The sequence below is a fragment of the Telopea speciosissima genome, chromosome 10 (genome assembly GCF_018873765.1).
Source record: "Telopea speciosissima isolate NSW1024214 ecotype Mountain lineage chromosome 10, Tspe_v1, whole genome shotgun sequence".
Classification (NCBI taxonomy): domain Eukaryota; kingdom Viridiplantae; phylum Streptophyta; class Magnoliopsida; order Proteales; family Proteaceae; genus Telopea; species Telopea speciosissima.
In genome coordinates this window covers 12,693,938-12,707,552 of record NC_057925.1, presented here as the reverse complement: position 1 = coordinate 12,707,552, position 13,615 = coordinate 12,693,938, and the positions used below count along the sequence as shown (strand labels likewise).

Genomic DNA, 13,615 nt, shown 5'->3' with positions numbered 1-13,615 from the left:
CCTCCTCCCAATTCATTCACCTTAGCCTCTCTGATCCGTCAAGCCATGCTTCTTTTCTCTCCACTGCCATCTATGCTCTCAATTACCCCATCCAAAGAACTCTTCTCTGGGCTGACTTGCGTGCCACTGCCAGCAGTATTGGAGCTCTCCCTTGGGGCCTGGGGGGTGACTTCAATGCTATTAGGTTCAGCCATGAAAAGCAAGGAGGAAATCACCTTGATTTGGAGGCGATGGACAATTTTAATGCTTGCATTGATGACATTGGAGTCAATGATCTCAGGTGGACAGGTTTCCCCCTCACTTGGAGCAACAAAAGATCTGGTTGCCATCGTATCAGTTGCAAGTTGGACCGTGTTTTAGTCAATGAAGATTGGCTCACCTCCTTCCCCTCATCCCAGGCTACCTTTGATAATCCAGACATTTCTGACCACTCCCCCATAGCCCTTGCCATCCAGCCTTACACCTCCTTTGGGCCTAAGCCTTTCAAGTATTTTGACATGTGGTCTTCCCACTCCTCCTTCTTACCCATGGTTATGAATGCTTGGTCTAAACCTGTGCATGCTTTCTCCACCCCCCTCATAGCCTTCTCCAGAAAGCTGCGCAATGTCAAGGAAGCTCTCAAGCTTTGGAATAGGAATACTTTTGGTGACATCTCTATTCAAGTTACTGATTGCAAAGAGAGGCTGGCCTCTATTCAGCTTCAGATGCAGGCTGATATGCATAATATTACTCTTGCTGATACCGAGAAGACCATTTCAGCTGAGCTCACTTCCTTGCTCTCTCGGGAAGAAAGCTTCCTCAAGTAGAAGTCTAGGATTAAATGGCTTGATCTGGGGGATTCAAATTCTGCTTTTTTCCATCGATCAGTCAAGGCCAGTGTCAATGCAAATTCCATCTCTCAGCTCACTTCCTCTGATGGTTCTGTGGTTACAACTGTCAAGGACATAAAGGATTTGGCTGTCCAGCATTTTAAGGGCATCTTCAATTCTCCTTTGTTGGGAGTTGCTCCTCTGCAAAGCCACCTGCTCGACAAGTTTCTTCCAGCCAGCCACATAGATATCTTGAGCTCTATCCCCAAAGAAGAGGAGATTTTGGAAGCTATTCATTCTCTTAAAAAGTTGGGGGCTCCCGGCCCTGATGGTTTCAGCATGGGGTTCTTTCTTGCTACCTGGGACATTATCAAAGTGGATCTCATTGCAACCATTGAAAGTTTCTTCTTCAATCCCAGCCAGATCAAAGCTGTCAACCAAACTTTCCTCTGTCTCATCCCCAAAAAGGATGGTGCTTCAGCTATGAATGACTTCAGGCCCATAGCCTTATGCAATATCCTCTACAAATTTATTGCTAAGATCTTAGCCAGAAGACTCAAGTCTGTTGTGGATTTGTTGGTCAACGATAACCAATCCGCTTTCATTCCTGGAAGGAACATCTCTGACAATATTTTGCTCTGCAACGATATTGTTAGAGGATTTGACAGGAAAAATCATGGCCTAGCCATTCTTCTGAAGATCGACATTCACAAAGCCTTTGACTCTTTAAGGTGGGATTACATCTCTCAAGTCATGCTCAAGATGGATTTCTCAATGCCTTTTGTTCACTGGATCAGCTGTTGTATCTCCTCCCCAAAGTTCTCGGTTCTTATCAATGGCAGTCCTGCGGGGTTCTTTGGTGCGTCTGTGGGGATTAGGCAAGGATGCCCTCTTTCCCCTTACTTGTTCACCTTGGCTCTAGAAGTTCTTTCTAGGCAGATTCAGACCTGTACTGACCAGCACCTCATTCCTCCTATGCCGAAGTGCAAAGCCTTAAAGCTTACCCACCTTGCTTTTGCTGATGACTTGATGATCTTCTCAAAGGCCTCCATTGACTCGTTTGAGTGCATTATGCTTTGCCTGCAGCAATTTCATGAGCTTTCGGGTCTTCGCATCAACCCCTCCAAGGCCCTTATCTTCTTTGCGGGTCTTTCTGAGCTTCACAAAGTGGATTTCCTTCTCAAATCAGGCTTCCAAGAGGGGCACCTCCCTGTCAAGTATCTTGGCCTTCCTCTAATCCCGGCTAGGCTCACTGCTCACCATTGTACTCCCATGTTGGATCTCATGAGGAAAAGACTTCAGTTGTGAAAAAGGCAAGCTTCTATCCTATGCAAGTAGACTAGTCCTTATCAGATCTGTCTTGGAAGCTTCTTATAGCTACTGGTCTGGTATCTATGGGTTCCCGCAAGCTACCATCAAGTCCTTGGAATCTTTACTTGCTTCTTTTCTTTGGAAAGGAGCTGAAGCCAACAGATTCCTCCACCCCACTTCTTGGGCTACAGTGTGCCTCCCAAAAAAGGAAGGAGGGTTGGGCATTAGAAGAATCAAAGAAGTCAACAAGGCTGGTATTATCAAACTGATCTGGAAGATAGCTTCAAAGCAGAAGAGTATTTGGGTTGACTGGATTTATTCGGGTCTTCTTCGCCAAGACTCCATCTGGACTGCTTCTGCCTCTTCTGATGCTTCCTGAGTTTGGCGCAAGATCCTGGAGTGCCGTCAGTTAGTCCTTCCTTTCATCCAATCCCATATTGGAGATGGCCTCTCCGCCTCCCTTTGGTTGGACCACTGGCACCCTAGAGGGATTCTTCTGCATCTGGTCACGCCTAGGATGATTTATGCTTCAGGCCATCATAGGAGGGCACTTGTTGCAGACATTATTCATCACAATGACTGGGCCCCTCCCACTTCCTCTTCTCAGCCTCTCTCTTTTCTTTGGGATGATCTTCAGACCATCCAAAGAAGGCCCCCCTACAGGGGTGACTGTGTCTCTTGGACAGCAGATGGATCTCTGAGCTTCTCTTCCAAGGCTGCTTGGATCCTAACCGCATCAAAGGCTCGTTGGCTAGTTGGAGGAAACTCCTTTGGTTCAAGCATCACATTCCTCGCCACTGCTTCACTGCTTGGAGAGTCTTCAACAACTGTCTCCCTACTCAAGCTTTCCTCTGCAGGCGTCACATCCAAGTTCCAACTGCTTGCTGCCTTTGCTGGAACAACTTTGAAGACTCAGATCACCTGTTCTTTGAGTGCCCTACCTCCAGAGCCATCTGGAAAGGCCTTTTGGCCAAGTGCTGGCATGCTCAAAGAAGGATTCTTCCTTTCTCTAGAGAATGGATTTGGGTTGACATGACCTTCGGAGGGTCCACTATTTGCGACACTGTTGAGAAGATGGCTTTCTGTGCTGCTCTAAACCACATATGGATGGAGCGAAATATCAGGAAATGGACCTCCAACTCTCGTTCTTATCAACAGATTTGGGATTCCATTTCCTTTGAAATCTCCTCCAAATTATTGTCAACTCCCTATTCTTTATGTAATGACACCCCAAGGAACAGACTTATTGTTGTCTCCTGGGGTGTCCCTAATGTTTCTTTCTCTTCTTCAGCCACCTCTAGCTGAAGTTTGGTTTAGCCGTGGGCTTTTTTCCTGTTTTCTTTCTTTCCTTGGTAATGAATTCTTTATTCACCCAAAAAAAAAAAAAAACAACTCTAATCTTCTAGTTACTGTTCACGTGAACAGTTCAAGACACTGTTCACGTGAACAGTACCCAAAGCACATTAACAATTTCAAAGTGGTACTAGTGTCAAATAATGCAGATAAAATGGTTACAAGTTATAAACTTATCTACAGTCAACATTAGACAAAACAAGCATCAGCTCTAGGGGGAAAAGAAAAAAGCATTGAGAAAAGGGGTAAAAATGGAATAAAGTTAATAAGGGGGAAAAGATGAAGCATTTCAATGATCCTTACGCATTTAAAGCATCAGTAACTGTAACACATTCTGATGGGATCCAAGCATCTTTCCAGCCAGGAGGTATTCTTTTCATTGCAGTCCTGATCCCACCCAAGGGATTAATGTTTGCCACCTGAAATGACAGAATTTATCAAAACATCTAAATTATACACAACTGATGATCAAAAGGTTTAGGTTCTAAGGTAACAACATGAGAAAGTTGGATAAAGTAATAAAATGAAATGCTTACAGGCCAATCAGAACCAAATGCTAAGAGTGTATTGCTAGTCAAGAGAGACTGAAATAAATATGATCCTCTTTGGGCCCTCTCAACTCCCAGTTTCTTTCCCGCAGAATCAGCATCATCCAACAGGTGCTCTGGCTGTTGAGAAAATAGAGTTACATCAAGAGAAACAGATACATCCCCTTAGTGATTATTATATATTGACGGTTAGTGGGAGATCCAAAATAAGTCATGACTCCCAAATTGCACAATCAATTCTCTCTCTCTCTCACGGTTTTCTCTTTTCTCTTCCTTTTTTTTGTTAGAGTTGTTAGAATATCTTGTATAAGGATAGTTCTGTCATTGTCCTGTTATAAGACATGGCCAAGTTGTATTTTTCCTTTTCTTGTTTTATTTCTCTTTACCTCCCTAGGGAGGTCTGTGTAATTTGGAAGAGTTTATTAATGAAGTAATATGTGTGTTGAGAACATCTCATCACACACAATCGATTATTCTCCCAACCTTTCTTCTTCTTCTTCCTCTCTTCTCTTCTCCCCTTCTTCTCCTTCTGGTTTGCTGTAAATCTCTTCTCTCTTAATAGAATCGATCCATCTTCAAGAGACTCAAAAATGTCAAGGCTGCTCTCAAGGACTGGAACCTCAACATCTTTGGCAATATTACCCTTCAAGTTAAAGAGTGTAAAGATAGGCTTGCCTCCATTCAAGCTAGGCTGCAGTCTGATTTGCTCAATGAATCCCTTGCTGTTGAAGAAAAAGAGGTCTCAAATCAGCTCTCCTCCTTGCTAGCTAGGGAAGAAAGCTTTCTCAAGCAAAAATCTAGAATCAAGTGGTTGGAGTTGGGGGATTTTAATTCAGCTTATTTCCATCGATCTGTGAAAGCTAGAGTTAATGCTAACTCAATTGTTCAGCTCTCTCAGCAGGATGGCTCTATTGCAAACACAGTGAAGGATATTAAGGACTTGGCTGTTTAGCACTTGAAAGGAATTTTCTCTGGGCCCCAAGAAGACCATGTTCCAGTCCCTAGCCATTTGCTCAACAAGTTTATTGCTCCTCAATTTCTGGATTCCTTAAGTGCTATCCCCAATGAAGAAGAAAGAGTGAAAGCTATTCACTCTCTCAAAGTCAATGGAGCTCCAGGCCCGGATGGCTTTAGTATGGGATTCTTTTTAGCTGCGTGGGACATCATCAAAGCTGATCTTATTGTTGCCATTGAGAGCTTCTTCCTCAATCCCAATCAAGTCAATGGGATCAACCACACCTTCCTCTGTCTCATCTTCAAAAAGGAAGGAGCCATTGCTATGAATGATTTTCGGCCCATTGCCCTCTGCAATCTGCTGTACAAGTTCATTGCCAAAATCCTTGCTCGAAGGCTCAAGAGTGTTGTGGACCTATTGGTTAGTGATAACCAAACAGCTTTCATTCCAGGCAGGAACATCTCTGATAATATCCTTCTGTGCAATTATATTGTCAGAGGCTTTGATAGGAAGAATCACTCCCCGTCGCTGCTTCTGAAGATTGACATCCACAAAGCTTTTGATTCTATTAGGTGGGACTACATCGCTCAAGTGATGACTCAGATGGGGTTTCCTTTGCCCTTTGTTCACTGGATTAGCTCTTGCATTTCTTCCCCAAAGTTCTCAATTTTGGTCAATGGCAGTCCAGCAGGGTACTTTGGAGCCTCAGTGGGGATTCGGCAAGGCTGCCCTCTATCCCCTTGTTCACTATTGCCATGGAAGTCCTCTCCAGATAGATCCAGCTTTGCACTGATCAGCAGCTCATCACTCCTATGCCCAAGTGTAAAGCCCTCAAGCTCACTCACTTGGCATTCGCGGATGACTTGATGATATTCTCCAAGGCATCGATTGCCTCCTTAGAGTCTATCTTGCTTTGTCTCCAGCAATTCAAAGAGCTCTCGGGCCTTCGCATCAACCCCTCCAAGTCCCTCATCTTCTTTGTAGGAGTCTCTGATTTTGACAAAGCTGCCTTCCTTGCCACATCAGGGTTCCTTGAAGGCCAGTTGCCTGTCAAATACTTAGGGATTCCCTTGATCCCGGAAAGATTGTTTGCCCATCACTGCACTCCCATGTTGGATCTGATCCGAAAGAGACTACAGCTCTGGAAAAGCAAGCTTCTTTCTTAAGCTAGCAGGTTGGTCCTCATTAGATCAGTTCTGGAAGCTTCATATATCTACTGGTCGGGTATTTATGGGCTTCCCCAAGCTACTATCAAGGCTCTCGAAGCTCTAATGGCTTCCTTCCTCTGGAAGGGCACTGACTCCTCGAGGTTTCTTCATCCTTTGAGTTGGGCTGCTGTGTGCCTTCCCAAGAAGGAAGGAGGGTTAGGCATTAGGAGAATCAAAGATGTCAACTCAGCTGGTATCATCAAGCTTCTATGGAAGATTGCCTCGAAAAAAAAGAGCATTTGGGTAGATTGGATTTATTCGGGTCCTCTCTGCCATGACTCCATTTGGACTGCCTCCTCTTTATCTGATGCCTCTTGGGTCTGGAGGAAGATTCTTTCCAGTCGTCCCTTGGTCCTTCAAGTCATTCGCTCCAACATTGGTGATGGTTGATCTACATACCTATGGCTTGACAACTGGCATCCTAGGGGGATTCTTCTGCACCGGATTACCCCTAGAACCATTTACTCCTCCGGCTTACATAGGCTTTCTTTGGTTGCTGATATTCTAGATCACAATGGTTGGGCTCCCCCCCTAGCTGGCCCTTCCCTCACTGCTATCTGGAATGAGCTCCACTCTGTCACTCGAAGGGCTGCTTCAAGAGGTGACTGTGTTACTTGGTCTTCGAGCAACTTTTGCTTCTTCTCTTCCAAGGCTGCTTGGAATTTTGTTCGTCTGAAAGGCCCTTTGGTTCCTTGGCGTAGGCTCCCTTGGTTCCAACATCACATTCCTAGGCACTGCTTCACAGCCTGGAGAGTCTTCCATAACTGTCTCCCCACTCAAGCCTTTCTTCGCAGCCGCCAGATCCTAGTCTCTCGTGCTTGCTGCCTCTGCTGGAACAATGATGAAGACTTGAACCACCTTTTCTTTGAGTGCCCTACTGCTACTGCCATTTGGAAGGGTGTCCTCCTCAAATGCTAGCCTTCTCGTAGAAGTATCCTTCCCTTCTCTAGAGAATGGATTTGGATTGATATGACCTTTGTGGGCTCCTCAACTTGTGACTTGGTTGGGAAGCTAGCGTTCTGTGCTACTCTCAACCATATTTGGATGGAGCGCATTTTGAGAAAATGGACCTCCAAATCTCGGCCTTACCAGAAGATTTGGGATTCCATTTCTTTGAAATTAAAGCAAACTTATCTTCTCTCCCCCCCTCTTCTTGTATAGACTCCCCGAGGAATAGGACCATTGTTCATTCTTGGGGTCTCTCTAATGTTTCCTTGGTTGCTTCGGCTACTGTTCAGGCTGGTTTGGCTTCCCCCTTTGGGGCCCTTTGTATTTTTCTTTCTCCTCTCTTTTGGTAATCAAATTTTTATTCACCCAAAAAAAAAAAACAAAATTAGGAACATGAAGGACAGACTCAAGGGAAATAGAAAAGGGGTAACTCCCACATTGCCCTTACCAGAGATAGAAGAAAGGGAACCATCAGCCACCCTTACCTTGTCCCGGCTAGAGCAAATTGAGTAGGAATCAAAATACTATGATAGTATGACATACCAGTCATGTGATCAGAGGCTCTAGAGTTAATAATCCAGGTGGATGTAGTGGAAGGAGCAGACGAGACCTATAGAGCTGAGGCAGAAGGAGCTGACCCTCCAGAGGTAGAACCAGTAGCTAACCCCCCAAGGTGAGACATCAGCCGGCGGAAGGCTGCAATGTCATCCTATCAAAGGAAATCAGGCGCAGGCTGGGGTCTAGATGTCTCAGACTCAGAAGTCACAGAGTGAGCCCTAGCTCCCCCTCGCTTGCCTCCACGGGCACTAAAGGAACCACCACACATACCAGGGGGCTGCCCATGAAGATCCCAACACCTGTCCGTGGTGTGTCCAAGCTTTCCACAGTGATCACATTTAAACCTCTCACGGTGATCTCCACGAGTTAGCCCTTGGGCTTTCCCCCCATTTTTCCAGTCTCTGTGGGAACTAGAAACAAAAGCAGATCTCTCTGTTGATGGTGCAATATCCATAGTTGTTCTCCTGGTTTCCTCACTTTGCAAGTAGCTACACACTTTATCCAGAGATGGAAAGGGAGATCTCCCTAAGATTTGCAAGCAAAGAGGCTATATTCTGGGTTAAGGCCACCAAGCAAAATAAGGATCCTTTCCTTTTCTCGGCTTCTGTATACCTTTGCCTCATCATCTGAATTGGACAGTTGGAGGTTGTTATAGTGATCATATTCGTACCACAAGCTAATAACAGTGTTATAGTAATCAAATATACTCTTATCACCCTATTTCATATGGATGATTTTTTGGAGGATTTGATACACTTTTGCTGCATTACCAACTCTATCAAAAAACTTGGAGACACTGTCCCAGATATCTTTCGCAGTCTCTTTACTCATAAACCTCTTACCTATCTCAGGTTTCATAGAGAATATCAGCCAAGTCATAACAGTGGAGTTCTCAGTCTCCCACTTGAGATAGCCTAGATCAGTTGTAGCAGGAGCCTTGATAGAGCCAGTAATGTATCTCAACTTTCCCCTATTGCGTAGGTAGTTGGTATTGTCCAATTTCACAACAGATATTTGGGCATTGGGATTGTCAAAGGAAGCCATAGTGGGGAGACCACTAGCCGAAATTGGTCCACTGACCTCAGAATCAGCCCCAGATACAGTAGACATGGTACTAAAAAACTTCAACAAAACAGATTGGTGTCTTGCACAATTGGGGAGTAATCTCTACCCACACACAAGCAAGAAAACCAGCAAACAAAGAGAACAACACACTGCTCAAGTAGTTACAGCTGCAAAAAGAAGATAAATCCTTAAGGACTTAAATCAAACACCTCATGTGCATCCTAACTTCATTCCAGCAGCCACTCACCACATAACATCCAAAAAAAGACTTCAAAAGAACTTCAACTAACAACCATCAAATGTAACAAGATGCAAACCTTCCATTCTCATCAACCAATGACCATCCGATGTGTTGACTGCCCATAAGAATCAAACAAACAGTAGAAACAGAGCTGGCGGTACCTTTGGAGCAGCAAAAAATTGAGCTATGCTCCTCAACCTGTGTCCCTCTTCAACCGAGTGCTGTGGGGTCTGAAAGTATACCCCTAGGCGATCTAAAGGCAGCAAATCTCATTCCAAAAGATTGAGAGATGAGGAAGAAACAAGAACAAAGGTATAGAGACTGGCGTAATCTGAGGAGCAGCTCCCAGAGCTTCAAACTTCTTCGACAGCATCTATAGTTCCTTCTCCTACTACTTCTTCGGCAGCATCTCTTCTCTTCTCCCCAGTCCTTCTCCTACTACTTCTTTGTCTGGATTTCGTTACTTTGTTTCATTTGTGGATGATTATTCTAGGTCTACTTGGACTGTTTTGTTGAAACAAAAGAGTGATGTTTGTGATGCTTTTAAGGATTTTTATCAACTTATCAATACTCAGTTCGGTACTCGAATCCAAATTGTTAGATCTGATTAGGGGGAGAGTACATGTATGGGGGGCTCCACCAGTTCTTTACTGATCATGGCATAATCCACCAACTGGCATGTGTTGACACCCCTCAACAAAATGGGGTGGCTGAGAGAAAAAACTGCCACTTGTTGGAAATCACCAGGGGTCTTCTCTTTGGTATGCATGTGCCTAAGACTTTCTAGTCTGATGCACTTCTTACCACTGCCTTTCTCATTAACCGGATGCCAACTCCACTCCTTGGCTCCATATCTCCCCTGGCTCTTCTTTCTCCTCAATCCTCAGTCTTCTCTTTGCCTCCAAAAGTCTTTGGTTATGTTTGTTATGTTCATGTCAACAAATCAGCCTGCGCCAAGCTTGATCCCAAAGCTCTCAAGTACATCTTCTTGGGCTACTCTGATTCAACCAAAGGGTATAAGTGCTACCATCCCCCTTCCCGAAGGCGACTTCTCTCCAAAGATGTCACCTTCTTTGAGCCTATCCCTTACTTTTCTTCCCCTCAACATCCTGTTCAAGGGGAGAGTACTAGCAGTGAATAGGATGCTGATGTCATTCCTTTTCTATCTCCCTTGCCTACCTCCACTTCCCCATTCCTATTTGATATTGGAAAGTACAAAGAAGTGGATGTTGTTGATGATGCTGAAGCTGATGGTGTTGTTGATATTGATGCTAGTAGTTGTGGTGATGCTAGTAGGAAAACAAAATACAAGGGAATAAGATTTAAAGATGTTGTATTCACAAGAGGTGAATGCTTGTTGAAGGGAAAAGGAAAGCAACCCTGCCAAAACCCCTCTTTGGATCCACATCCTCAGCCTCATCCTTCTCAGCCAGGTAATATTTCTCCTTCTAAATTAGATCTTCCCATTGCTATGAGAAAGGGGAAGAGAGCCTGTACTAACCCCATAGCCCAGTTTGTTTCCTATGACTCTATTTCTCCTACAGGTATTAGCTTTTCCACTGCCCTTGAGTCTTCTTTCATTCCCAAAAATGTCACAGAGGCCTTATCTGATCCAAAATGGATGCAAGCAATGTCTGAGGAAATGGTAGCTCTGGAGAAGAACAATACTTGGGCACTAGTTGATCTTCCCAGGGGGAGAACTCCAGTTGGATGCAGATGGGTTTATACAATCAAGAATACATCCGATGGTACAATGGAAAGAAACAAAGTTAGGCTGGTTGCAAAAGGGTATAGTCAGGTGTATGGCATTGACTACCAGGAGACTTTTACCCTTGTAGCCAAGCATAACTCAATCAGGGTTCTTCTTTCAGTGGCAGCCAATAAAGATTGGCCAATGTACCAATTCGATGTGAAGAATGCATTTCTTTATGGAGATTTAGCAGAAGAAGTGTACATGCAGCCTCCACCTGGTTTTAAGCGTCTCTCAGCTGAAGGGAAAGTGTCTCTTGAAGAAAGTTCTCTATGGCCTCAAGCAGTCTCCTAAGGCCTGGTTTGAGAGATTTAGACAAGCAATCTTGAAGAATGGGTATTATCAGAATCAAGCTGACCACACCTTGTTTATCAGGAGAGGTAATGGTATAGTTACAACTCTCATTGTCTATGTTGATGATATTGTGGTAACTGGGAATGATGTTGCTGAGATAAACAGATTAAAGTCTTATCTAGCTAAACAATTTGAGATTAAAGACCTTGGACTCTTGAAATAATTCTTGGGTATTGAAGTATCTAGATCAAGGAAATGAATCAACATCTGCAAAAGGAAATTTACCTTGGATCTGCTGAAAGAGGCAGGCATGATGGGGTGCAAACCAGCAACTTCTCCCATTGATCCGAATCATAAGCTTGGTAATGAATGTGGTTCTTCTCTTATAGATGCAAGCAAGTACCAAAGATTAGTTGGGAAACTAATCTGCCTCTCCTTGACTCGACCAGACATTCTTAAGCAGTTGGAGTGGTGAGTCAGTTTATGCTTGCTCCCAGGAGTGGACATCTGGATGCGGTGTATCGCATCATTAGATACTTGAAATCCTGTCCAGAGAAAGGTCTTCTATTTGCCAGGCATGACCATTTGCAGATTAAAGGCTACACAGATGCTAATTGGGCTGGTTCAATCTCTGACAGGAGATCTACTTCTGGGTGCTGTACCTTTGTGGGTGGTAATCTAGTTACCTGGAGGAGTAAGAAACAACCAGTTGTAGCTAGATCCAGTGCAGAGGCTGAGTTTAGGGCCATGGCTCATGGAGTGTGTGAGCTTATACGGCTAAAGAGACTTCTTCAAGACTTGAGTTTTGAAACTGAAGGGCCAATGAGACTTTATTGTGACAACAAAGCTGCTATAACCATTGCCCATAAACCCAGTTCAGCATGATCGAACCAAGCACATCGAGGTTGATCGTCACTTCATCAAAGAGAACCTGGATTCTGGGTGCATTTATACTCCCTTTGTGAAGACAGGTGATCAAGTAGCAGATATCTTCACCAAGGGTCTCACTCTTAGTCTATTTAGTAGCTTATTGTGCAAGCTGGGAATGTATGACATTTATTGTCTAGCTTGAAGGGGAGTGTTAGAGTTGTTAGAATATCTTGTATAAGGGTAATTCTGTCATTGTCCTATTATAAGACATGACCAAGTTGTATTTTTCCTTTTTTTGTTTTATTTCTCTTTACCTCCCTAGGTGTTAGAGTTGTTAGAATATCTTGTATAAGGGTAATGCTATCATTGTCCGGTTATAAGACATGACCAAGTTATATTTTTCCTTTTCTTGTTTTATTTCTCTTTACCTCCCTAGGGAGGTCTGTGTAATTTGGAAGAGTTTATTAATGAAGTAATATGTGTGTTGAGAACATCTCATCACACACAATCGATTATTCTCCCAACCTTTCTTCTTCTTCTTCCTCTCTTCTCTTCTCCCCTTCTTCTCCTTCTGGTTTGCTGTAAATCTCTTCTCTCTTAATAGAATCGATCCATCTTCAAGTTCTAACTTTTTTCTCATTATTTGCATGGTATCAGAGCTATAGGCACTGTGACAGCTCTCTTTGATCATCTTCTTCTCTTTTCTCAAGACTTATATTGGGATTGAAGTGTTCGTGTAATCTTGAAGCTTTGTGCCTTCTCTGTTCTTTCGTTTAAAGGGGTGCAGCACCCTATTCTGTGTTTTGGGACTGTATAGAGACTAGTTCATGTTCTAAATTAAGAACTAGGTCTCTTTTTATGTTTTTGGGTGATTAATGGAGTGAAGATTGCGCTGGAACTTGAAAAACAAATATCGGCAGCACCCTGTCAAGGTTTTGAGATCGATTTCTCCCAGGGAGAGTAATTGAATTTTTTGTTGGTTTTTGGAATCACTGTTTTTTTTTAGTTTGCTGGAGTTTTTTGGAGTTTGCTGAAGTTTTTGGAAGCTACTATAGAGGCAGATTTTGTTTAGTTTAAGCTTTTTTACATCGATTTTTGTCAAGGTTTTTGGGAAACGACTTCTTCCAGAATTTTTCACCTTTTATTGCAACTTTACTCCATCTTTCGGCTGTGAATAATGTCTGAGCACTCGAAGAATGTGGTGACTGAAGTTTTATCTTTATCATCACATCATATTACTAAAAAGAAATTGGAGGGGATTACCAACTTTCAACAATGGAAGAAAATTGTTAAGTTGGCTCTGACCAAACATGATTAGCAGGATCATTTGTTGAAAACTAAACCTGATGATGACCCATTATGGGATACTGAATCTTGGGACAGATGCTGAATTCTATGGAGAACCAAATTGTTGATTTGGTGACTCACATTGACACTGTCAAGGAGCTGTGGTAGTATCTTAATGTTCTATATTTTGGACAGAACAATCTTTTTCGCATCTATGATCTGTCTCAGGATTTTTATAGGCCTGATCGAAAGGATTGCCCTTTGACCCAATACTATGCTGATTTCAAGAGGATGTATGAGGAGCTGAATTCTCTACTTCCTATTACTTATAATGTGGAACAAATGCAAAGTCAGTGGGAGCAGCTCGCTGTCATGGGATTTTTGGGAGGACTTAGGAAGGAGTATGATTCAGTACGTT

At 43.4% G+C, this 13,615-nt stretch overlaps 1 protein-coding gene across 1 annotated transcript in view; it reads right to left on the bottom strand.

The window, feature by feature from the left end:
- The window catches only part of LOC122642912 (protein LONG AFTER FAR-RED 3), a 130,246-nt gene that overhangs the window by 51,013 nt on the left and 65,618 nt on the right, over positions 1 to 13,615 (bottom strand). Inside the window, exons 13-14 of the mRNA XM_043836526.1 lie at positions 4,010 to 4,141; positions 3,777 to 3,892 (exon numbers count right to left, since the gene is read on the bottom strand). Of these exons, the coding sequence (XP_043692461.1) occupies positions 3,777 to 3,892; positions 4,010 to 4,141 (248 nt within the window). The remainder of the gene's footprint in view (positions 1 to 3,776; positions 3,893 to 4,009; positions 4,142 to 13,615) is intronic.